Source organism: Acanthochromis polyacanthus, chromosome 18, assembly GCF_021347895.1.
Source record: "Acanthochromis polyacanthus isolate Apoly-LR-REF ecotype Palm Island chromosome 18, KAUST_Apoly_ChrSc, whole genome shotgun sequence".
NCBI classification, from domain to species: domain Eukaryota; kingdom Metazoa; phylum Chordata; class Actinopteri; family Pomacentridae; genus Acanthochromis; species Acanthochromis polyacanthus.
The window spans coordinates 17,062,914-17,088,239 of NC_067130.1; the positions used below are offsets into that span (position 1 = coordinate 17,062,914).

Here is a 25,326-nt window from a genome sequence, read left to right on the forward strand (position 1 = left end):
TCCTCAAAAATCTAATGTTTCTCTTCTGGCATTCATTTTTTGTATTTTTTTTTAGGCAAGAAGATGAGAATATGAACCAGCCTAAAGACACCACCCCGCTCCTCCATAATGGTAATGGCTCTGAAACGTCCCTTCAGACCCTTTTGAAAACTCAGCAGACACCGCCAGAGAAAATGGGAGACTATGACCTGTCCATGGAAGCCAGACTGGCTTTCATTGAGAAGGGAATAAACAACGGCATGGGAGACGCCTACACCAAGTGGGACCAGATCAACATGAACGTGGCCAAGCTGCCAACCGACAACATGGTTCAGCTGGATGGGTTGGACAAAACCAAGAACGGCTCAGTAGCCCAGGAGGACTTGGACAGCAAGCAGGGTTACGGCAATGACAACATGGATCATTTACAGAATGGAAATCAACAGGCCAGCGACTGCATCAATAGTCTGGGAAACAAAAGCCAGGCGATGAGGGTGGAGACATCTGCTGTGCATGTGGCCTCGACAGGCGTGACAGCCAGCAGTGACATGTCTCTGTCTCGCAGCACAGAGGAACTGTCTCCGGAGAAAAGGTCCCATCCCCCACAGGTGATGAAGTCTCACAGCATCAGCAACATAGAAACAGGGGGCATGAAGCTGTACTCCTTCGATGGGGATGATGACTCTTATGACACAGTAGCTATGACTAGAATGGCAGGGGCCGGTCCAGGGCCAGGAACTCAGGGCCAGAGCATCGTCCGGAGCAAGTCAGCGAGTCAGCTACTCAATGACCAGACTCTCATGGTTTACCCCAGCTCCTCTGCATCTTCCTCAGACCTTCTCTCTTCTTCTAAGCCACCTGCCAGCACCAGCAGATATCCAGTCTCCTCCAGCATGGCCATGGGAATCCCTCCTCCCCAGTACAACGTACAATACACAAGCAGTGCCATGCCTAAAGACGGCCTCTGGACCCAGAGGACGGCCATGCCTCCAGAGCACCAAGGCTACCTCCCTCCTCCTCCACACTCACTAGCCAACACCAATTACTCAAACCGTAATCAAGCGCCTCCCTACCCTCTGCAGCCCCAGCAGAGGGGGCCCTCCATGGCTCCCAAACCTTCAGGGGATATGTGGGCGAAGGAGAGACTTCATACTACTGGTGGCCAGCATCGAAGCAGCACTCTGCAGAGGCAAAGCAGCACCGCCTCCACAGCATCCATGGGCGACCCGAGACGCATACAGGTGCCCGACGGGGAATACATGACCTACAGGGACATTCACACCCTCGCCAGGGGGCCACTGGCAATGAGCCAAGCCATGCAGAGGCCTCTCTCCGCTCGCACTTACAGCATTGACGTCCCTGGAGTTTCCAGGCCTGTGAGTGCCAGGCCGCAGCCACACGAGCTTCCAGAAAGGACCATGTCTGTCAGTGACTTCAATTACCAGCACAGCAGCCCCAGCAAGAGGCCCAACACCAGGGTGAAATCTGAGCACTCGCTCCTGGACGGTCCGGGACAGGTGCCAGGAGGAGTGGGAGCAGGAAGGGTGCCAACAGACTGGAGAGACCAGGTGATGCGGCACATCGAGGCTAAGAAAATGGAAAAGGTAAAAAGTACTAATATGATGAAATGTAGAGCTAGATGGAGAAATGTTTCATTGTCTGTGTTTTGTTCTTTTCCTCTCATCATTCATGATTAATGTTTAAGGGTTTCATTTGACTTAAGGGTTTTTAGTGGCTATGATTCATGGGACATGCACATATGCAAATGTTCATCCTTACAGGCCATCTCTACAAAAAAGTGTCCATAAATTGTTTGAAGACATGCTACAGAGTCAGGTTAACTCCTTTGGGTGTTACATTAACCTCGAATACAAATTATGAAAGAGCAGGTCGAGCTTTTGTTTAGTAACTGTAAAGGTTGGTTCACTCAGATTACCAGCTCGGTGCATAGTTTTGGTTTTTGTTTGTCCTAGTTTTGAGGTTTCTTTCTGTGGAAAATCTGACACAAGCCACAAACCAACAAAGTTTAAAGTAGTTTTCTTCGTAGTGTTCATAACAGTGAAAAAATACAGCAGAGAAATTCAACAGCAAAGTGTGTTTCAAGAAGCATTGGCTCAGTCTGAATAATCAGCAGATCTTGCTGTCAACATTTTTACGATTGTCTGGTGACGAAATAGTTCACGCCTGTCTATATCCACACCAGTACACACAACTTGTGCTACTTTTACACTTACCGGCGTCCACACTACTCCAGAGTTTTAGAGTCACTAGAACAATGACTTAAATGAAAACTCCAGGGTTGCGATTTATTTTGGTTGGGGGGGGAGTGTGTCACTTTTGGGAACTGTGGTGCAGACACTCATGTTTGCTTCCTGGTTTCATTTTAATTGTGATTATGTGCACTTCCCTGATTCTTCTTACTTCTATCACACGCTGTTTTTCAGAAGAATGTAGAAAACTTTAGGTTACAGGCATTGCTGACCTTGTTTTTTCTCAGACCGCTAATGCTCTTTTCCTTCTGTAGTATTTTGTGCAACTAAGCAGCCAAACGTCTGCTTCATATTTACACTGACGTCCACGTAACCAGTGGACGTGAATATCACGTGAGATGCATTTTTATGCATGCTAGTATGCACAGAGATTATTTCTGAAACTTTACTAAAATGCTCTTCTGGATGGAGATAGTTGTCCTTTTTGGACAAAATCCTAATAATGTGGATGGTGCCATGGTTGTGAGATTAATCAGAATGTGTTTCTGTTGTTGCTTCTGAATGCAAACTCAATTTCTGCAGATGCCTGTACGGTCAGAATCAAGTGAAACAGACGAAGAGAAGAGATTCAGTAAGGGATTTAATGACAGATACTGGAAAAATAACTTGAAAGTGGATTCAGAATGGATGTCAGAATCCACCCCCACAGTGGAGTTATCTCAAGACCTGTGCAAATAAAACCAAAACTGTCCACTGAGGATATTTGGGTGAATCCACCGTTTTAGTACACAGCAGCCTACTAACCCAGCTCCATGCAAGATATCTCTGATTCACTGCATGTTTGCCTGTATATGCTGTAAACCTTTCTGTTGTGTCTTTTTATGTCATCACTCATTTGGTGGTTTGCATGGCCACCCTTGACATGTCGGTTGGTGCTGGTTGTTCCATGTCGTCAGAATGCGCTGTCTCGCTCCTATAATTCCAATACCGCTCCGCTGAGCTGGTCTCACTACGGCAGCTGTAGGGATATGCATGCCAGCCAAGGGTCCCTGGTCTTTAGTGCCAGGGAGGGACAGCCCTACGGAGCTCTGGGCTTCTGTGTGAGTACTGTGAACTTGTAGCTAGCTCCTGCAGCTCCTACCAAGCCAGGGCCTCCAGTTTCACATCCTTTAGAAGATAAGGAAATGTCTGTTTCCTTCTCTGCTCGATGTTGAGAAGTGAGCACAGACCTTCACAAGCCATCTTTCACTTGTCCTTTTACAGACAAATGAAAGTTTCTCAACATCTTGTTTTTCATGACCACAAACACTGTCTTGTGCTTTGTCAGAAAAGATGGATGGATTCTAGTTTTGGTAGTGCTCCTTCTATTTAAATTCATATAGAGCTTTTTGAAAACAGTCTCCTTCTTGTACTATCGTCAAGTTTTTTTCTTTGTTTTTGTACTTGATTCCATTAGTAGAACTAAAGTCAAATTAATATGAGAAAATGCTGATTGGCACTTACCTTCTGAAAATGAAGCAATATTGGGATGTGGACTCATTTTTCGCCAAGAATATGAAGTCCTGCATCCATATTTAAACGGCACAGCCATGGCTAGAAGGAGAGAACTCAAAAACAAAAAAACTGGCATCAATATGTACAACATTTTTCCAGAATGTTACCAGTAGTTGATAAATATAGATAGATATTTCATTATTTCCATTTTTTGTTTGTTGTTTCCATACTGCAGTTCAGACAAGTTTAACTGAAAACTGCTTGAATTTTGTCATGTGGCTGTTGGTTGCAGCCAATCAGTTTAGAGTAAACGGTTTATTTTTAGCATTTTTTTAATGAGATATGTGGAAAAAGTATCACCAACTCAAGATTAGATTGGGTTAAGTTTAGTGTTACAGTTCATGGCTCTGATAAATAGTGTCATTTTGGTGATTTTTGTAAAGAGAATACAATCTTTAAAAACTCCGGCAGGTTTTAGGATTCAGAGGGTTAAACTGATTTGGAGATTTTCAAAACTCTCTTGAAACTTTTTCCTCACAACATTCAGCAGCTGCATGTGTCTTTTTTGCGCTATGGGAGACTTGTATTTCTAATCTTTTAAAATCCATCTGACAACAGACAGTGTCACCCTAAACTGTGAGGTCACTGGCTTATTTCTTGCTCACTTTCTCTGTAAGGAAAGCCTACCTTGACTTGTTCCTTAGCTTCTGAGTAATTTTAGTGTTAACAAATGGAGCAAAACAACCCCTTTAAAACCTGCCAGACTCTTTAACATAGTAATCAACATCCCTGTATGTTCTCTCCCCTCCTTGCCACACTTATATCATCCTGTGATTGCAATGCATCTCAGAAACCATCGTTTTTTCTGCTTTAATTGCACTTTGAATCCTTATTTTGCTCATTCATCATCTTCACTCTGACGTTTGATCACTTCAGAATCACTTCCTAACCTCTCACTTTGTGTGTGGGCATGTTTGTCAAAGGTAAGTGGTCTAAGTATGTGTCTAAATGATTTAGAAAGTGGGTTTTAGAATCTATGAAAATGAAGCTAAAGCTTACTGAGAGTGTTGCGCAACTCCTTCCCTGCTTAACATTTTTGATTCGCTGCATCTTCAGGAGGCCAATGTTCAAAATTACATGCCACTTACAGACTGAATAGAGCCAAAGCACAGTTTAATCTCAGTTTTTCATCCTCTAAATCAGATGTTTTTATTCTTTTTTCCATACTAAATCGACATCTCACTGTCATGTCATCACCAGAAATGAAATCTGTTCATGTCAGCCTTTTAATGATCTGTCTTGTCTGTTGTTCTTGGTTGTGGATGGGTTTTAGCTGAAAGAGGTGTGAGTGCAGTGTTGGTAATCATCACTGTCTTCCCTTTCAGGATGACGTTTTTGCTTCCCAAGGGCCGCAAAGCTACACTCTGGACCCCCACAGAAAAGTAGGTTTAATGCTCACAAACTGGAGTCACCGTGATGGAACATATCTTGTTTTTAACTAGAGAATCTCCCACTGAATCTGGTTGCCTCTTTGAAGACGGTGGTTATTTTCACAAGTGTAGTAAATTTAAAACCGCACAAACATACGCTACTGTGCAACAGTTTGGGGTCACCCAGACAATTTCATGTTTTCCATGAAAACTCACACTTTTATTCATGTGCTAACATAATTCCACGAGGGTTTTCTAATCATCAGTTAGCCTTTCAACACCATTAGCTAACACAATGTAGCATTAGAACACAGGAGTGATGGTTGCTGGAAATGTTCCTCTGTGTTCCTATGGAGATATTCCATTAAAAATCAGCTGATTCCAGCAAGAATAGTCATTAACCACATTCACATTGTCTAGACTGTGTTTCTGATTCATTTAATGCTATCTTCATTTAAAAAATGCTTTTCTTTCAAAAATAAGTAAATTTCAAAGTGAACCAAACTTTTACACGGTAGTGTATAATCATCATTGTGTGTTTGTTTCCTAGGTGCCTTTGGTGAATGGTCAGATGGGCCCGTCTGTTCGTCCTCAGATGAGCCAGGCGTCCATGGCCCGTCACCCGTCTAGAGAGCAGCTCATTGATTACCTGATGCTCAAAGTGTCCCAGCAGCCTCCGGGGCCTCCACGCATTCCACACGACGGTCTGCAGCAGGAGGTGAATGATAGTGTTTGTACTGAATGACTTGTAGAAACGCTGAGATTTGAAGCGCTGTGTGTCCAGTTTGTGCTGCTCTGCAACATTCGGACAGTGATATAATATCCTGGAGGAGCCTCTGTGCGTTAGTTGACCTGTCATGCATCACTGTGGCTGTCTCAGCTCTTTCAAAGCGATGAGACCAGCTGAGTGAATTTATTGGCACCACCCAGGATAGATTCAACCTGTGCTGCTGCTCCAAGTTCAACCAGTTCGAACTCCCAAGGATGCAAGTCTGTACTTGGTGCAAGAAAGCTCAAGGCCCAGCCCATAACCGGCTGTACAGCTTCAGTTTGTTGTTGAGCTTTAAATTTGTAAGCTTTAGAGGTGCTGGAAGGTGGATGTTTCTAACTTGTAACTGAGTCAGGGTAGCATTTCCTCTTGTTTTTAGGCTTTGTGATAAACTGAGCTACTCCCCCTGCTGACTCTTGATTAGCCTTATGTTTGACACTTTTTGTAGAACAGATAAAACAAATTCTTCCCGCTTTTTTTGGTGATTTGTGGCATCATAACTGTGCCTTGCCTTTGTTACTCTGTGTCCATAGAGGTGCAGGACTTTGTTTTATTGAAAAAATGACCCAGTTAGCGTAATGTGACAAAAGCAAAAAAAAAAAGCCAAGAAATCTGAGGTTCAGATTGTAAACATGCTCATCTGAAAGAGGCATGAGCTTCTTATTCAACTCTAAAATGAGACTATTTATTTCTGGGAGTGTTCAGGCTTTGAGTCTTTGGAGGTAAAAATCTGATGTTGTCCTTTCAGCAGAATTTAAGTCTCTTGAGTTAAAATGTTAGTAGCGACCATGACAGTTCCAGAAACATCGAGTTCTCGAACTTCCTGCTAATTCAGGAATATTGTGTAATTACCCGTGAATAACTGTGAACAAAATAGCTAATGAAAGTATGTGGGTGTGTTTCAGATCCGTGTGAAAGTGGAGAAGAATCCAGAGCTGGGTTTCAGTATATCAGGAGGAGTGGGAGGCCGAGGAAACCCCTTTCGACCCGATGACAATGTAAAATGTCACTGTGGATCAGCACTAAGAATCCATCGCTTTGTGAATTCTGTGTGTGTAACTCTGTCTTTTGAATCGTGTCATTTCAGGGTATATTTGTGACAAGGGTTCAACCTGAAGGACCAGCATCCAAGATTCTTCAGCCTGGAGATAAAATTATCCAGGTATTCTGCTGTCTCTGCAACCACAACTGTTTAGTGATCATTCAAAAGTCCGCAACGTGTTAATCTGCGTGTTTTTTCACAGGCGAACGGATACAGCTTTGTGAATATCGATCACGGGAATGCAGTGTCCCTCCTGAAGACGTTTCCAAACACTGTGGATTTGACTATCATAAGAGAAATGCAAGCGTAGACTCAACTGAAACTGACCTCCGAGAGGGGGTGGGGGTGGGGGAGGGGCACATGAGAGACGAACAGAGAAATTTATGGTGACTGTCATATTTTTATACACAGAGAGACTGATCTGTTGATACCTGTCGGGACTATTTATAGCAAGAGATCTCCAGAGGTCTTCATAGCCTTGATTAAACGGGGAAAACCACTGAATGTAGTGGATTGAAGTGAGACAGCAGCAAACATCTACAAGTACGTGTCCTCAAAAGGCCATCACTGTGGTATATATATATTTTTATACAAAAGAAGCTGAAGATATGACGTGTTTTGAAGCAAATAACGTACTGTGGTCTCTGTACAGATCATCTTTTTTTCTTTTTTTTTAGTCCAAAACACATCAACTCATCTATCATGAATTGGGTTTTATCTGGGCATATGGACATGAATCTGACCACTAGGGGGCAGGGCTCCCTCTCTGTCATCCAGTTTGCCTTTATTTCTTTTCTTTTTATTGTTTTGGGACTTTTTATTTAAGAAGTTGAAAGCGTTTTGTTTGTTTGTTTTTTTTAGTCTGCCGTGCGATCTTATCTGGAGGACAGTGTTACGTGCTTGTCATGTGTAGACGAAAGTAGATCAAGGAGGCGTTTGGAGTTTGTTTTTCGGAGAGATTATTCCCCCCCCTCCTCCTCTGGCAAGAGGGAAGATTCGAGAAGAAGAAGTCGTCCGCCCCTGCTTCCATAAACCTACCGACATCCTCCAGCTTACAGACTGTTCTGTCGTCAGTTCATCCCAGATGTGGACATATCGCATCACCAGACCCGTACACACCTTTGCAATATAAACGGATCACAGTTTCTCAGAAGAAATGCACTCTGCATGTGGTCATATAACGAGACAGGAAAACAGAATGGAAAATCACATTTTGGGAGAATATGAAAGGTAGTTTGTGCTTGCTCGGCCTTAATCTCTTTTGCCGATTTTTACCCTTTTTTTCCAAGGACCGAGACCAGAGGGACAAAAGCCGTGTCTCCCCATTATTAGTCTTTGAGGTAAACGTAAGCTAGCAAATATCTGTATTTCCGCAGAGATTGATGTGGAAGTTATGCTAGTTAACCAAAGCAAGTTCAGCAATTGTAAAGAGAAAGTAAAAGCAGGAGACAACTTGAGAAAGATTTCGGAATAAGGTCGATGTTTCACTCGTATTTTTATTTTCAAGGGCTCCTTCTTCCAGGCAGCCATAGGTGAGATGAGTGGGTTTCAACAATGTGGCAGTCTTATTTCCTTTTTTTATTTACATGGGAGAAGACCACAGGTTGCCTTTTGTGTCTATGAAAACGTTTTATCAAGCTTTTTACACATCACTTTGGAGCAATCCCTTTTTTGTGTGTTTCATTGCTGTACAGAGAATAGAGTTGGGAGAAGCAAGTTGTCAAGTGCCATAGACCTTGAACTGTTTGAACAGGGGAGGACCTTTGACCCCAGAACCCAAGCAATATCCCATATTCACAAACATCTGAGTACATCTGAGTACACATTTGCAGCATAATGGCTTAAAAGCAATATTCAAAGCCTTTATTTTCATTCACAAAATATCATTTTTTTGAAGCAAAACACAACTTTTTAGTGATCCCTGATGATTTTACATGATTTTTATATTGTGAAGAGTCTCTGTTTTTTTTGTAACGAAACGGCACAGGAATATATATGGTAGTGCTTAAAACAAAACAAAAAATAATCTCTGCATTGTGTAAAGGTTTGTCACTTTGCCTGAGACTTTTGACTGTCTGTCCTGTAGAATACAGTATCTCCTGATGCTCACGTGTGAAATAATCAACTGTCGACAAAAACTAATCCAGTTAAAGCTGCATCTCAAAAGAACTGTCAGAAGGACAACTGTGGGTTTTTTAAGGTGGTGTCATAAGTTTTAATTCCTCAGCCTGTTAATATTCATTCAATGGTACAGTGATTAATTATTCAGTGAGACGTGTTTCCAAAAGAAGTGGAAATGATAAAACTCTCATGACAAGTCATGGCCCCATAATTTCCAGCATTATATTTGTGACCACTGAATTGTTTGTACGATATATATATTAGCATTTTAATCCTACAGTGTTTTAACAAATAGCATTCCCCAACAGTAGATAGTGTTGTCTGCTGTACTCTTCTTGTATGTAACAAAGTCTAATCTGTATTTTATGCTCATGGCACTGGCAAACCAAAATGAAAACACTGTGGAAATGAACTAAATTTTTATCCCTTTAATAATAATGACGATAATAGTTGTGCTGTTTTAAGGTAGCGATTCTAAATGAAGCTGTACCATTTAGTTTTAAAACTCATTCTGATGTTTTACAGGCAAATGACAACATATGTGCATTTCCAAAAAAAAAATTCACACAGCATATTGTATTTTACACAGATGAAATTGTTGATTGTAATTGTTTCCATTTTGTTGGTGATTTTTGTTGACTTTAAAACTAGGGGGAAGAATTTCTGGGCTAATGGTCACTTTATATTCATGGCAAATTAAAAAAAAGTCTGACATTGTAGACAATCTAGGGAGATAAAATCTGTTTTCACACTTTCTTCATCCATGTTGGTTTGTTTCTTAAGCTCCCATATTGTTCTTATTTATTTAGCAGTCTTCTGTGGAATTTTAGACCTTATTAATCAATCTGTAAATACTCCAAAATGTTTGAGAAAAGAGGTAATGGCATTAGTGACTTGCGATTGTAAAACCAGCAATAAATTGCAATGCAGAGGCACCCATTTTAATGTATAGCTAGTATTTCTAAGGTTTCTCTGGAAACAGTCACAGTGAGATGATGATTGATATGCATTTATCCAACATTCCAGATTTTGTACATAATTACCTGTTTCTGAAGTAACCTGTGGAAAATAAACTAATGCTGTTTAACACTGATAATTCTGTCAACATTGCTTCACCTCTGGTGCCACCCTCAGGCCAAAATGTCTCTTTTTCAGTAGTTTTGTTTCTTGGTAGTCCAGAGCAGAAATTATGTTTCCAAATTGTCACTTGTCAAGAATCCATTTTTCTCGAGGTTTCTTCCTGATAAAAAGGGAGACCTGTTTCTCCACACTCTTTAAATTTGTTGGGTCTCCATATACATTAGCCAGGTAAATTAATATCATATATATATATATATATATATATATATATATAACTATGGAGTCACAGGAGTGCCAAATCAAAATATAAATCAATCAATCAATAAATGTGGAAATATAAAGAGAAATAACTAAATGTGGATATATAAAGAGAAATAAATAAAAAGGAAAATTGTCTGCATTTAATTTTCCTTTTATTTATTTATTTCTCTTTATATTTCCACATTTATTTATTTAATTATTTATTTCTCTTTATATTTCCACATTTATTTATTTATTTCTCTTTATATTTCCACATTTGTTTATTTATTTCTCTTTATATTTCCTCAGTCCACCAAGAAAAGGAAAAATGCAAATCAGTTTGCTCTGGACGGGGGATTCTGAACACAGGATTCCTGCCTGACACCAGCTCCGAGCAAGGCTGAAGTGAAGCCATGTCACCGTTGAGCTTCGGCTGATTCTGCCACCGATAAGAAAATAAACATCAATTTACCGAATTAGCAGTGTCCTTTCAGTGTCTGATGGCAGAATCAGCCGAAGCTCAACGGTGACACGGCTTCACTTCAGCCATGCTTGGAGCTACTTAGCTGAATGTTTCCAGATAAATAAAAAATTAAATGATATTTAGAAAAATGAAGGTTGGTTTGACCTACCACGAAGTTCTGTTCTCCATTGCATTAGCCACCTCTAACCCTTCTAACCCTGTCTTCTTCATCTTCATCTTCATCTTCTTCATCTTCATCTTCTTCATCATCTTCTTCATCTGTCTAACCCTGTCTTCCTCCTTCTAACCCTTCTAACCCTGTCTTCTCCTTCTAGCCCTGTCTTCTCCTTCTTCCTCTGTCTAACCCTGTCTAACCCTGTCTTCTTCTTCTTCTTGTCCTCTTCTTCCTTCTTCTGTCTTCCTTCTTCTGTCTTCTTCTTCTTCTTCTTCCTTCTAACCCTGTTGTCGTCTTCTTCTGATTGCAGAGGTCTTACAACTTACAAACCTCTTATGTTGGTGAACTACACCTTTGCATCATTGATGCTAGTTTTACTTTTCCACTGTAGACTCCCATGCAATCCTCTCATGCCCAATTTGCACTACTATCCAGCTCAAACCCATTTGTGAGTGGACACAAAGGGAGTCCGTGAGCAATTACATCACAATCTGTGATTTGACTTGATGTTTCGAGCTGCATTTATTCCACACTGCACTGTGTGATTTTGGTGACCCATCCTGTTGTATTTATTGTAACTTACAAACCTCTTATGTTGGTGAACATAAGCGGTTTGTTTACTTCTCCACTGTAGTGGAGTCATCCAATCCCCGAATCCACAATTTGCACTACTATCTAGCTCAAGTCGGACACAGGATGGTGAACAAAGGTGTTAACCTTTGTCTTACTTCTCCACTGTAGTGGAGTCATCCAATCCCCTAATCCACAATTTGCACTACTATCCAGCTCAAGTCGGACACAAATACAGTCCGTGAGCACAGTCTGTTATTCCAAAGATCTACTTTTGTCTTACCCTTTTGTGAACCCTCCCTCTTGTACTTACTGTAATTTACAAACCCCTTAATTTGGTGAATTATCTCAGTACAGACTGTCATCCACATGAAGCTCAAACACGGCCTAGTCTCATCACAGTTACAGTTTTGCGAACATTGTCCTTGTGGACACAAATAGCCTGATTGGTGTTTAATTCGTTGCAAATGCAATGGGAACTTTGACTACGACCGGTCAAGCCAACCTCCACGTTAATGTAAGGCATTTCAGCTGTATATATAGTCCACTGACCGGCTGTTGGTCTCACTCATGGTGTTCGCTTATTTATGTGGAGGCATTTCCATGTGTGATACAATCTCCCAGGAAAACCTGACCACCCCACGGTGGTTTGACATTTTTATTTGCTTTAGTTTTCGTGTGAGCGGCTGGATTTGTTTAGTCTGAAGCTGCCGCTTGGAATTGTGGGTAATGCTTGTTACGTTTTGATCCGAGTCTCCAGGTGGATGGAACGTTAGCATAGACTACAGTATGGTCAGCTTGTCTGCTGTTGACCTTATTTTTGGAGTAAGACACGGTAAGAAGATAAACACTTCTAACCAGTAGCATTGTTTTGTTGTACGTTAAGTCAGCGACTTGTGAAGAGTTGTGTTTTGTCGTGTTTCAGCAGTTGGTCCAGACGCGTTAGCTAGCTAAGCGGCTAAGTTGGCTAGCGGGCTAACTTACCGCTGAACACCTGTGTTAGTTGCTGCCTCAGCTGTCCGTCATAATTCGAATGAATTTCTCAACCTGTATTTCTCTGCTGTGTATTTCAGCTTTTAAAAACGTTATTGTGCTTTAACCCGTTCAGCTGCACTGAAGTTCTGCCCCTTACAACCCGCCCGGCCTGCAGGCAAATGTGTCCCCCGACATAAAGAGCCGGATTCTGCCCAAGGTTTTTTTCCCTGTTAAAAGGGTGTTTTCCTTGCCACTGTCGCCTTGGGGCTTGCTCTGGGGGTCAGGCATATGGGTTCTGTAGAGCATCTTGAGATCATTTGACTGTAATTGGCGCTATATAAATAAAACTGAATTGAAGTTGAACATTCAGCTGGTTTGAATTAAACCACGCTTAACTTCACATTGTGCAACATTACCTCTCTGAATCTCCATAATTTCATGAAATTCCTTCTCTCTTCCGCTGCTCAAGTTCAATCCAGTATATAAAGTGACATTAATAGTGAATAAACTAACAGACAGCCATTGTATTTAATAATTATTGCATGTATCTGTAGTAAAACATGAGTTGAAACATCCTACTTGTGGATCTAGAACTGCACAAGCCGTTCATATTCAGGCAGCTAACGAGTTAAACTCCCCTTTTTGTGTGAGGTTGAAGCAAATAGTCTGCGTTAACAAAGAAAATTGTTTGTAATTTGCGATACCCATTATCTCTGACTGAGGCTTTAGTTTTTGTTGAGCCGATTTACACATCGAAACTTTCTTCAGGAAGATTTCTCAGTAGCTCAGAGGACAGGCTGCTTTTTACACAACCTTGTGAGAGAATGTCTGTCAGTGCTTTCAGCAGAATTTAGAAAAACAACACTTCCTAAACAGATAGGATTGAACATTTAAGAGTCTATCAGTGTGTTTGTTTGTGGTCTTTCTGTTTCTAGGTGGAAGCTGTATTAGTGAGGATGACTCCTGCTCCTGTCATCTCTAAGCTCCTCACACATCTTTACCTGCACATGAGGAAAATCACTCCTGTAGAATGCAGGTATGTTTGTCATTATTAGAAAAAGATGTTGACTGGTGACCTGTCAGAAACCCATCATACACAGTCAGCCAAAAATAATGTTAACACACATCAGGAAAATAAAAAAATGCATAAATATTTTAATACCAAATTTATTTAGACATCATGAGATCAATAAAAGTTATCTTTGGCCTCTACAATTACAAGAGGTGCTCAAAGTGAAGGCCACTGGCTTCCAGACATTTCTGTTGTGTTGTAGATGTCACCTGCTGATGCTCCATTCATGAGGGTAATGCCATCTGTTGGGAAAACATGGTACAACAGGACACAGAGTTATCCTGATTTGATGAAAGTACTGATACAAATGAACTATTTATTTAAAAAATATCTTTTCCTGGTGTGTGTATGCAATATTTTGGCTGATTGAAATTAATGAGAACAAAACTGTCATTTAATTGTTGCTCTGAAAGCTTCTTTAGTGAAAACCAGAGCCCTAGAGACAGTAAGAGTTGCGACACTCATGCTCTCGCAGCGGGGCGGTCACGTGGTTCATGTAAGCCTGAATAGTTCCAAACAGGCAGCGCTGTCATTTCCTTCTATGGGACTGAGAGCGGCGATTTCACGGTAAAAAAGGAATAAAATCACACCTCCAAGTACTTGTTTGATTATTAATTCATTGGAGTATGTATGTAAATGTCAGTTTTACATTTTGAGCCGTAAGGTGACATATTAAAGACACTTTTGGGGTTTTGGAGGGAATGTTTCACATTCGTGTTAGCATGGAAAATCGACTTTTACACAGAAATGTAAGATGATTGAAGATGTTAATTTTTGAAAAGCAGAGTAACAACAGTCCATTCAGCAGATAGTGTCCAACCACTTCTGATGAGGCAGGAGTTGACTCACTATAACCATTTTAAGACATACACAAAATATATATATTCAAGAATAACAACTCATTATGCTTTGATGATTGAAATAGTATGTTTTATTGACAATGGGAGAAACAATGAGAGTCTTCGTGTGTTCAGTGAGGGCTCTCGGGATACTGGCGGATAGATAGATACGATAGATATTAATAAATATATTTGTTAAATACTTACAAGTATAAGTTTATGCATTATAAAGGGTCTCATATAAAGGACGTAGTCTTGACAATTAAAAAGAGGTAGCGATGTAGCTAGGTAGCTTTCAAAGAAGAGCTAACAAGCACATGGCAATGCCTGAAAGTCGGTCATCTGCCAATATTCACAAATATAGATAAATGTATGCACCACAAAGGGCTTCTGATATAATATAAAGACGTTAAAATTATAAAGAGGTAGCGACTCATCAACAATTAATCCGTCAATATATCCCTGGAGATAACTTCACAGCTAACAGCAGAGTCGAGCTAAAAAAAGTAGCAGAAATTCGGTCGTCTACCAAGATAAAAAATATATATAATTACGCTGCGCAAATACAAATAAAGCTCAGCATATGCATCATAAAGAGCCTCTGATAAAATATAGGCAGTTGACAATTCAAGAGGTAAGCATTTCATCAGCTTACCTCCACATATACTCAACAACCTGCAGTGCAAATGAATGGTGTCTATCACTGTCGAAGCGGTGCTAGGAACTAAACAAGTCTCCACAACCCGGAAGTAGACTGGAAGAAAGCGTAAAACGGCACCCTATGGGAGTGTTGCAACTCTTACTATCTCTAGGGCTCTGGTGAAAACCAGCTGGTCTTCTGCTTTGAAACAAACTGCTGTTGAGGTCTGTGTTTTGAGGTTTAACCCCACAGTTTCTGAATGAACTGATAATTTTTTTTCCCCTGATCAATGTGGGTGTTATAATTGATGGTAACATTTACCGGTCATATAATCTGCATGACAATATAACAGTATAATATTATGACCACCTGACTAATACTGTGTTGGTCCCTTTATGCCGCCAAAACTCCTCTGACCCAGTGGTTCATCAGGACCTCTGAGGATGTCCTGTGGGTCCTGTGGGTTGCAGGGTGGGTCCTGCCTAGACCAGGCTGATCCTGGACCATCCCACAGATGCTCAATCGGATCTGGATGTGGGGAGTGTGGAACCCTGGTGAACAGCTGAGCTCTGTCGTGTTCCTCGGACCACTCCTGAGCAGTATTAGTTTGTCCTGCTGAGGGTGGCAGCTGTAGTCAAGGACTGCTGTTGCCATGGGGACTGGGGTTGTTTGTCCTGCAGTGTTTAGGTGGTGGTACATGTCAAACTTCAACATGAACGTCAAGGTTTCCCAGCAGAACGTTGCATTAGAAAAAGATGATGGATGTTGTTGTCTTCAGCTGTCAGTGGTCAGAATGTTGTGGCTGATCGGTGGATCTGTCTGCCTTTACTTTGACATCCAGAGTTATACAAAAGTGTAGTATGTGTGCAATGCAGAAGAGCTTTACTTTATTGTATGCAGTTTTAGTGGTCCCATCAGAGAAAATCATATCCATATACAGATTTTTATTAATTCCAGGGCTGGTTCAGTAAAGATTCTAATAATAACTACATCAGATAATTCTTTGTTGCAGCTGGAATTTTGCAGACTGATAGATGGTTGAGAAGGTTTGCAGTTCTTGTTTTAGCAAAATATGTTAGAATAGAAGATCTTTATTGTCATTGTGCATGAAATTATCGGCAAACCAGCAAAGTGCATCAGTCTGAGGTATCTAAAAAATAAGTCAAGAAAAATGCTTCTAAAGCCAATAACAAACAGAATATTTTGAGGGAATATTCTAAAAAAGGAAAGAAAAGCTCCATTCTCACTCCTCTCAGGATAAACTGTCATTAAAATTGACTTTGAATTTAACTTCAACACGAGATAAGAACATTTACTTCCATTACTGATGTTGTCCACTTTTAATGAAGTTCATGCTACTTTTATAAAATGATGAAAGTGTATAAATTGTTTTTGTGTGATCTGTGTTTGATTTCTGTCTTTTCTCCTGTCATCCAGATGTTCAGAGGAAGATGATGCCACATCTGGTCCAGCCGATGGAAGGTCTTGAAGTTCTCTGACTGAAGATGGTCCTCTGACTGGATTTAAGGTTCAGATGCTCAGGAACAAACTCCACCAATGAGCCAACAGGGAAGCTTTAGGTTTATGAAATGTTGCTATGAAGGTATCGCTGTTTTTCTTTGTGAATGCAAAGTGCTCCAACTGAAACTTGTATTACAACTTAGAAGTAAATCCTTCCATCTGAAAGGATTTAGTTGCATTAATAACCTCATAATGTTCTAATTTTTATTCCAGTCTTGGTTGGAAATAGAATCTCTGTATTGATTCAGGTAAAAACTGAACTTCACAGCATGTTGAAGCAGAACAACCAGATGAAAAGTGTGATGGTGTTGGATTGTCAGACCGTAATGTTGCAGCTCAAAGCAGCTTTTCTATCTCAATTCATTCTGACGTTCAGCTCTGAATCAACAGCAGATCCAGTTGATGGTGATCCATGCTGTGGAAGTCTCACATCTCCTCATTTAAGTACACTGTTTATTCACCCAACACATTATTTAATAAAAGTCCCATTTAGTTTTGATGAGGAATGTGATGTTTTAATTTCTCTGTAAATAACTGCAATCTAATGGAACAGCTGGAGTTGTAGCATCTGTTCTGACACTGATCATGAAGTGTTGATCAGAATACTTCTGGTGAGCAGTCATCCCTGAAGTTTTACATTACAATCTTTATTTTTGTTGTGAACTTTGGTAAGAATCAGAAACTTAAGCGTTGCCATGGATACATGAGTGTTAAATTCTGTCCATGTTTCATTATGGGATGCAGTCCAGCAGATAAGTTTGTTTTTACTGACAGCTACCATTCAGTCTGAGATATTAAGAATAAATAAATGTGCATAATGTGGAAATGAACAGATTTTATTTTTATTTATTCCTACAGCTGCTGCAGGTAAAGTTCCAGAATGTGGAGGAATTTAGTCTCACAATCACAAACAATAAATATTATCTGAAAGTTGGGTTATTGTTGTTTATCAGCACAATACAAAAAGATTCCTGTTAGAAATATTCCAGTTAAGACTCTAGAATATCATGATTTATGTAAATTTACCTCAATAACTAGTTAGCCATTAGCAAAACACTAACACGAGCTAACAGCTGGACGACCAAATACCAGACGATTAATAGTAGCTGTAGTATAGTTGTACAAGCAGTAGTAGTAATACGAAAAGTACAAGCAGCAGTAGTAATATAAGTAGCTGTTAGAGTCGTAGACGTAGCATCAGCATGTGTAATAGTATTACAAGTTGTAGTAGCAGTGACAGTATCAGCAGCAGTAGTTGGTAGTCGCATTACTATTAATACCACCAATACTACCAATTGTAGTTATAAAGCCTAACTCATGTATATCCAGATTAGCATCTATCTGGATATACATGAGGCTGGGACGCAAACCGGGGATGTTCTCAAATTGAACTGTAAGTTATTCAAATTCACTTCATAGTGGCGCAAACTTCTGCCACACATATAGTTCTAATATTTTTGATAAATTGCTAAATTAACCTTTACCTTACTATTTTAAATTGTTAGGCAAGTTTGTATCATAAATGCATTTGTAGGGTTTTAATCCTAATTTTTGAATTTTTTCAGTGCATTTGAATAATATTTAAATTACTGTGGTGAACAATCAATAATTTCATTATTGTTAAAACACAATAGCTAACATCCCAAGTGCAATTAATTCATGTAAATATTCTTAAATTCATGTTCTTAGTATGGATATATAGTGTGAATACGTCACCTTTTTATTAATTTATAGTTGTTTTGTTTTTTTGGGGAGGGGGGTTGCTTTTCTTACTGTCACTTTGGCTGCTGTGACATTGCAAATTTCCCCTTGTGGGACTAATAAAGGATATTCTATTCTATTCTATTCTATTCTATTCTATTTGTTATATTTGTTAAGTAAATTTGTACAATACTGTTCTTAATGTCTGTTGTTTTGAATTTGCAGCTTAATATATAATTAATGGTGACTGCAGAGTTTGACTTGACTTGTCTTGTGGATGGAATATCTTGGCTGTTATTCCTCCTCTTCTGCAAAGTGTGTTTTGGTCCACACTTGAAGCGCTGGTTGATGTAATACACGGTGTGGTACTGCAGGGGGCGGTAGTCCACCTCAAACTTCATTGTCCAAGACTGTTAAAAAGTGAGGAAGACAGTGAAGCACCTCGCTCGGCCCGCAGGCTGCACCGAGTATTGCACCGTGGAGGGTAACAGAAAAATAAATGTTGTCCCAATACCACGCTGAAAGATTGTCGTCGTCCTTATAAATGTGCACTATGAGCGGGTTACCGGGGACCGCCGTCGTCCAGGTCACCAACCTGTCCTCGGCTGTGAGCAGCGAGCAGATGCGCACTCTGTTCGGTTTCCTGGGAGACATCGAGGAGTTGCGGCTCTACCCACACGAGTAAGATGAACCTTCCGCGGCATTACTCGCTAGGCAACACCGCGGATGTGCGGCCTAGTCGCGGTTGTTATCAACATGCATATATGGCGTGATAAATAACTAACCTGCCTTTTTTCTGTTTGTTTTCCCTTCCACAGCAATGCTCCTCTGTCTTTCTCCTCCAAAGTGTGTTACATAAAGAACCGAGAGCCTTCCAGTGTTGGTGTGGCGCAACCTCTCACCAATACTGTTTTTATTGACAGAGCTTTGATAGTAGTTCCATGTGCGGAAGGTGAGTGCTGCCTGTTTCGTTTCTACAAGTGACAGTAAAATGTCTCAGTGGATTTGCTATGTATGGCTTGCTCCTTTTGAATTCAGTCGTTTGGAATTTTTGGTTGAATTCTGGGTTTTTTCATTCACTTGGAAAATTGGCAAGTTGTGCCACTGGTTAGTTCTGATTTCAGCCATTTTTTTCTTCCACCAGTTTTTGTTTCGCCTCACTGCAGCCCTATAGATAGATAATATCCCAAAGCACCCAGTCTAGGTTTCTGTTTGGTGTTAATTGCAGATTGAATCCTTATTTTGCTCATTCATCATCTTCACTCTGACGTTTGATCACTTCAGAATCACTTCCTAACCTCTCACTTTGTGTGTGGGCATGTTTGTCAAAGGTAAGTGGTCTAAGTATGTGTCTAAATGATTTAGAAAGTGGGTTTTAGAATCTATGAAAATGAAGCTAAAGCTTACTGAGAGTGTTGTGCAACTCCTTCCCTGCTTAACATTTTCGATTCGCTGCATCTTCAGGAGGCCAATGTTCAAAATTACATGCCACTGACAGACCGAATAGAGCCAAAGCACAGTTTAATCTCAGTTTTTCATCCTCTAAATCAGATGTTTTATTCTTTTTTCCATACTAAATCGACATCTCACTGTCATGTCATCACCAGAAATGAAATCTGTTCATGTCAGCCTTTTAATGATCTGTCTTGTCTGTTGTTCTTGGTTGTGGATGGGTTTTAGCTGAAAGAGGTGTGAGTGCAGTGTTGGTAATCATCACTGTCTTCCCTTTCAGGATGACGTTTTTGCTTCCCAAGGGCCGCAAAGCTACACTCTGGACCCCCACAGAAAAGTAGGTTTAATGCTCACAAACTGGAGTCACCGTGATGGAACATATCTTGTTTTTAACTAGAGAATCTCCCACTGAATCTGGTTGCCTCTTTGAAGACGATGGTTATTTTCACAAGTGTAGGAAATTTAAAACCGCACAAACATACGCTACTGTGCAACAGTTTGGGGTCACCCAGACAATTTCATGTTTTCCATGAAAACTCACACTTTTATTCATGTGCTAACATAATTCCACGAGGGTTTTCTAATCATCAGTTAGCCTTTCAACACCATTAGCTAACACAATGTAGCATTAGAACACAGGAGTGATGGTTGCTGGAAATGTTCCTCTGTGTTCCTATGGAGATATTCCATTAAAAATCAGCTGATTCCAGCAAGAACAGTCATTAACCACATTCACAACTTTTAAACGGTAGTGTATAACAGTCTGCGCGAATGGGCACAATTTATTACTGGACCGTGGACCAGTAAACAGTAATTTTTACTGGACCGAATATTTTATGCACAAATGTACCAAAAGTTGATGTATAATTTAATTTTGATAATTGTTATACAAATTTACTACTTTATTAATTATGTTTGCAGGTATGTATGAAACCAAGATCAAGATTCTAGCTCAAGAAAGCCCTGAAACAGCCTATAAATCACAGAGCAATGTGGCTGGGTCAAGCAGAGCGACCTTGTAGAAGCAAAATGAGTTGTGGTTTATTTATTTTCTGTTTATATCATGGGTTTTTATCGCGTGATATCGCTGTTCACACGAGAGCCTCTCTGAGGAGCAGCCCTCCCCATCCGGACGGTGCGCCGCTGCGCTGCGCTTGCTGTGTGCTTTGACTTTCGGAGCAAGACGGCGGCGCTTCGTTCCGTTGCGCGGCGCGATCGCATTATGTGGAACTTCGGGGTTACAGGAAAAAATTACACCGGACATGAGACCAGTAATGTAGTAAGTTTTACCGGACCTTTGGTACACAAATCGGATTTGACCGATGGTCCGACGTCATTGGCGCACACTGGTATAATCATTATTGTGTCACCGTGATGGAACATATCTTGTTTTTAACTAGAGAATCTCCCACTGAATCTGGTTGCCTCTTTGAAGACGGTGGTTATTTTCACAAGTGTAGTAAATTTAAAACCGCACAAACATACGCTACTGTGCGAAAGTTTGGGGTCACCCAGACAATTTCATGTTTTCCATGAAAACTCACACTTTATTCATGTGCTAACATAATTCCACGAGGGTTTTCTAATCATCAATGAGCCTTTCAACACCATTAGCTAACACAATGTAGCATTAGAACACAGGAGTGATGGTTGCTGGAAATGTTCCTCTGTGTTCCTATGGAGATATTCCATTAAAAATCAGCTGATTCCAGCAAGAATAGTCATTAACCACATTCACATTGTCTAGACTGTGTTTCTGATTCATTTAATGCTATCTTCATTGAAAAAAATGCTTTTCTTTCAAAAATAAGTAAATTTCAAAGTGAACCAAACTTTTAAACGGTAGTGTATAATCATCATTGTGTGTTTGTTTCCTAGGTGCCTTTGGTGAATGGTCAGATGGGCCCGTCTGTTCGTCCTCAGATGAGCCAGGCGTCCATGGCCCGTCACCCGTCTAGAGAGCAGCTCATTGATTACCTGATGCTCAAAGTGTCCCAGCAGCCTCCGGGGCCTCCACGCATTCCACACGACGGTCTGCAGCAGGAGGTGAATGATAGTGTTTGTACTGAATGACTTGTAGAAACGCTGAGATTTGAAGCGTTGTGTGTCCAGTTTGTGCTGCTCTGCAACATTCGGACAGTGATATAATATCCTGGAGGAGCCTCTGTGCGTTAGTTGACCTGTCATGCATCACTGTGGCTGTCTCAGCTCTTTCAAAGCGATGAGACCAGCTGAGTGAATTTATTGGCACCACCCAGGATAGATTCAACCTGTGCTGCTGCTCCAAGTTCAACCAGTTCGAACTCCCAAGGATGCAAGTCTGTACTTGGTGCAAGAAAGCTCAAGGCCCAGCCCATAACCGGCTGTACAGCTTCAGTTTGTTGTTGAGCTTTAAATTTGTAAGCTTTAGAGGTGCTGGAAGGTGGATGTTTCTAACTTGTAACTGAGTCAGGGCAGCATTTCCTCTTGTTTTTAGGCTTTGTGATAAACTGAGCTACTCCCCCTGCTGACTCTTGATTAGCCTTATGTTTGACACTTTTTGTAGAACAGATAAAACAAATTCATCCCGCTTTTTTGGTGATTTGTGGCATCATAACTGTGCCTTGCCTTTGTTACTCTGTGTCCATAGAGGTGCAGGACTTTGTTTTATTGAAAAAATGACCCAACAGTTAGCGTAATGTGACAAAAGCAAAAAAAAAAGCCAAGAAATCTGAGGTTCAGATTGTAAACATGCTCATCTGAAAGAGGCATGAGCTTCTTATTCAACTCTAAAATGGGACTATTTATTTCTGGGAGTGTTCAGGCTTTGAGTCTTTGGAGGTAAAAATCTGATGTTGTCCTTTCAGCAGAATTTAAGTCTCTTGAGTTAGAATGTTAGTAGCGACCATGACAGTTCCAGAAACATCGAGTTCTCGAACTTCCTGCTAATTCAGGAATATTGTGTAATTACCCGTGAATAACTGTGAACAAAATAGCTAATGAAAGTATGTGGGTGTGTTTCAGATCCGTGTGAAAGTGGAGAAGAATCCAGAGCTGGGTTTCAGTATATCAGGAGGAGTGGGAGGCCGAGGAACCCCTTTCGACCCGATGACAATGTAAAGTGTCACTGTGGATCAGCACTAAGAATCCATCGCTTTGTGAATTCTGTGTGTGTAACTCTTGTCTTTGAATCGTGTCATTTCAGGGTATATTTGTGACAAGGGTTCAACCTGAAGGACCAGCATCCAAGATTCTTCAGCCTGGAGATAAAATTATCCAGGTATTCTGCTGTCTCTGCAACCACAACTGTTTAGTGATCATTCAAAAGTCCGCAACGTGTTAATCTGCGTGTTTTTTCACAGGCGAACGGATACAGCTTTGTGAATATCGATCACGGGAACGCAGTGTCCCTCCTGAAGAAGTCGTCCGCCCCTGCTTCCATAAACCTACCGACATCCTCCAGCTTACAGACTGTTCTGTCGTCAGTTCATCCCAGATGTGGACATATCGCATCACCAGACCCGTACACACCTTTGGCAATATAAACGGATCACAGTTTCTCAGAAGAAATGCACTCTGCATGTGCTCATATAACGAGACAGGAAAACAGAATGGAAAATCACATTTTGGGAGAATATGAAAGGTAGTTTGTGCTTGCTCGGCCTTAATCTCTTTTCCGATTTTTACCCTTTTTTCCAAGGACCGAGACCAGAGGGACAAAGCCGTGTCTCCCCATTATTAGTCTTTGAGGTAAACGTAAGCTAGCAAGTATCTGTATTTCCGCAGAGATTGATGTGGAAGTTATGCTAGTTAACCAAAGCAAGTTCAGCAATTGTGAAGAGAAGTAAAGCAGGAGACAACTTGAGAAAGATTTCGGAATAAGGTCGATGTTTCACTCGTATTTTATTTTCAAGGGCTCCTTCTTCCAGGCAGCCATAGGTGAAGATGAGTGGGTTTCAACAATGTGGCAGTCTTATTTCCTTTTTTTATTTAGCATGGGAGAAGACCACAGGGTTGCCTTTTGTGGTCTATGAAAACGTTTTATCAGCTTTTTACACATCACTTTGGAGCAATCCCTTTTTGTGTGTTTCATTGCTGTACAGAGATAGAGTTGGGAGAAGCAAGTTGTCAAGTGCCATAGACCTTGAACTGTTTGAACAGGGGAGGACCTTTGACCCCAGAACCGCAAGCAACTATCCCATATTCACAAACATCTGAGTACATCTGAGTACACATTTGCCAGCATAATGGCTTAAAAGCAATATTCAAAGCCTTTATTTTCATTCACAAATATCATTTTTTTGAAGCAAACACAACTTTTTTAGTGATCCCTGATGATTTTACATTGATTTTATATTGTGAAGAGTCTCTCTGTTTTTTTGTAACGAAACGGCACAGGAATATATATGGTAGTGCTTAAAACAAACAAAAATAATCTCTGCATTGTGTAAAGGTTTGTCACTTTGCCTGAGACTTTTGACTGTCTGTCCTGTAGAATACAGTATCTCCTGATGCTCACGTGTGAAATAATCAACTGTCGACAAAAACTAATCCAGTTAAAGCTGCATCTCAAAGAACTGTCAAAGGACAACTGTGGGTTTTTAAGGTGGTGTCATAAGTTTTAATTCCTCAGCCTGTTAATATTCATTCAATGGTACAGTGATTAATTATTCAGTGAGACGTGTTTCCAAAGAAGTGGAAATGATAAAACTCTCATGACAAGTCATGGCCCATAATTTCCAGCATTATATTTGTGACCAACTGAATTGTTTGTACGATATATATATTAGCATTTTAATCCTACAGTGTTTTAACAAATAGCATTCCCAACAGTAGATAGTGTTGTCTGCTGTATCTTCTGTGTGTAACAAAGTCTAATCTGTATTTTATGCTCATGGCACTGGCAACCAAAATGAAACACTGTGGAAATGAACTAAATTTTTATCCCTTTAATAATAATGACGATAATAGTTGTGCTGTTTTAAGGTAGCGATTCTAAATGAGCTGTACCATTTAGTTTAAACTCATTCTGATGTTTTACAGGCAATGACAACATATGTGCATTTCCAAAAAAAGAATTCACACAGCATATTGTATTTTACACAGATGAAATTGTTGATTGTAATTGTTTCCATTTGTGGTGATTTTGTTGACTTTAAAACTAGGGGGAAGATTCTGGCTAATGGTCACTTTTGTATCATGGCAAATTAAAAAAGTCTGACATTGTAGACAATCTAGGGAGATAAAATCTGTTTCCACACTTTCTTCATCCATGTTGGTTTGTTTCTTAAGCTCGCCATATTGTTCTTATTTATTTAGCAGTCTTCTGTGGAATTTTAGACCTTATTAATCAATCTGTAAATACTCCAAATGTTTGAGAAAAGAGGTAATGGCATTAGTGACTTGCGATTGTAAACCAGCAATAAATTGCAATGCAGAGGCACCCATTTTAATGTATAGCTAGTATTCTAAGGTTTCTCTGAAACAGTCACAGTGAGATGATGATTGATATGCATTTATCCAACATTCCAGATTTTGTACATAATTACCTGTTTCTGAAGTAACCTGTGGAAA

At 40.3% G+C, this 25,326-nt stretch overlaps 1 protein-coding gene across 26 annotated transcripts in view; it reads left to right on the plus strand.

Annotated features, from left to right (window-relative positions):
- Positions 1 to 25,326, plus strand: part of erbin (erbb2 interacting protein) — an 88,192-nt gene that overhangs the window by 47,602 nt on the left and 15,264 nt on the right. For 2 of the 26 annotated variants that reach the window (XM_051938465.1, XM_051938473.1), the window contains exons 20-21: positions 56 to 1,583; positions 3,146 to 3,289. In XM_051938465.1, the coding sequence (XP_051794425.1) occupies positions 56 to 1,583; positions 3,146 to 3,289 (1,672 nt within the window). Of the gene's footprint in view, positions 1 to 55; positions 1,584 to 3,145; positions 3,290 to 5,068; positions 5,126 to 5,663; positions 5,832 to 6,787; positions 6,881 to 6,969; positions 7,045 to 7,126; positions 10,142 to 20,053; positions 20,111 to 21,651; positions 21,820 to 22,776; positions 22,869 to 22,957; positions 23,033 to 23,114; positions 23,452 to 25,326 lie in introns of those variants that run through there. The other 24 variants (XR_007937504.1, XR_007937506.1, XR_007937508.1 and 21 more) reach the window with 24 other exon arrangements.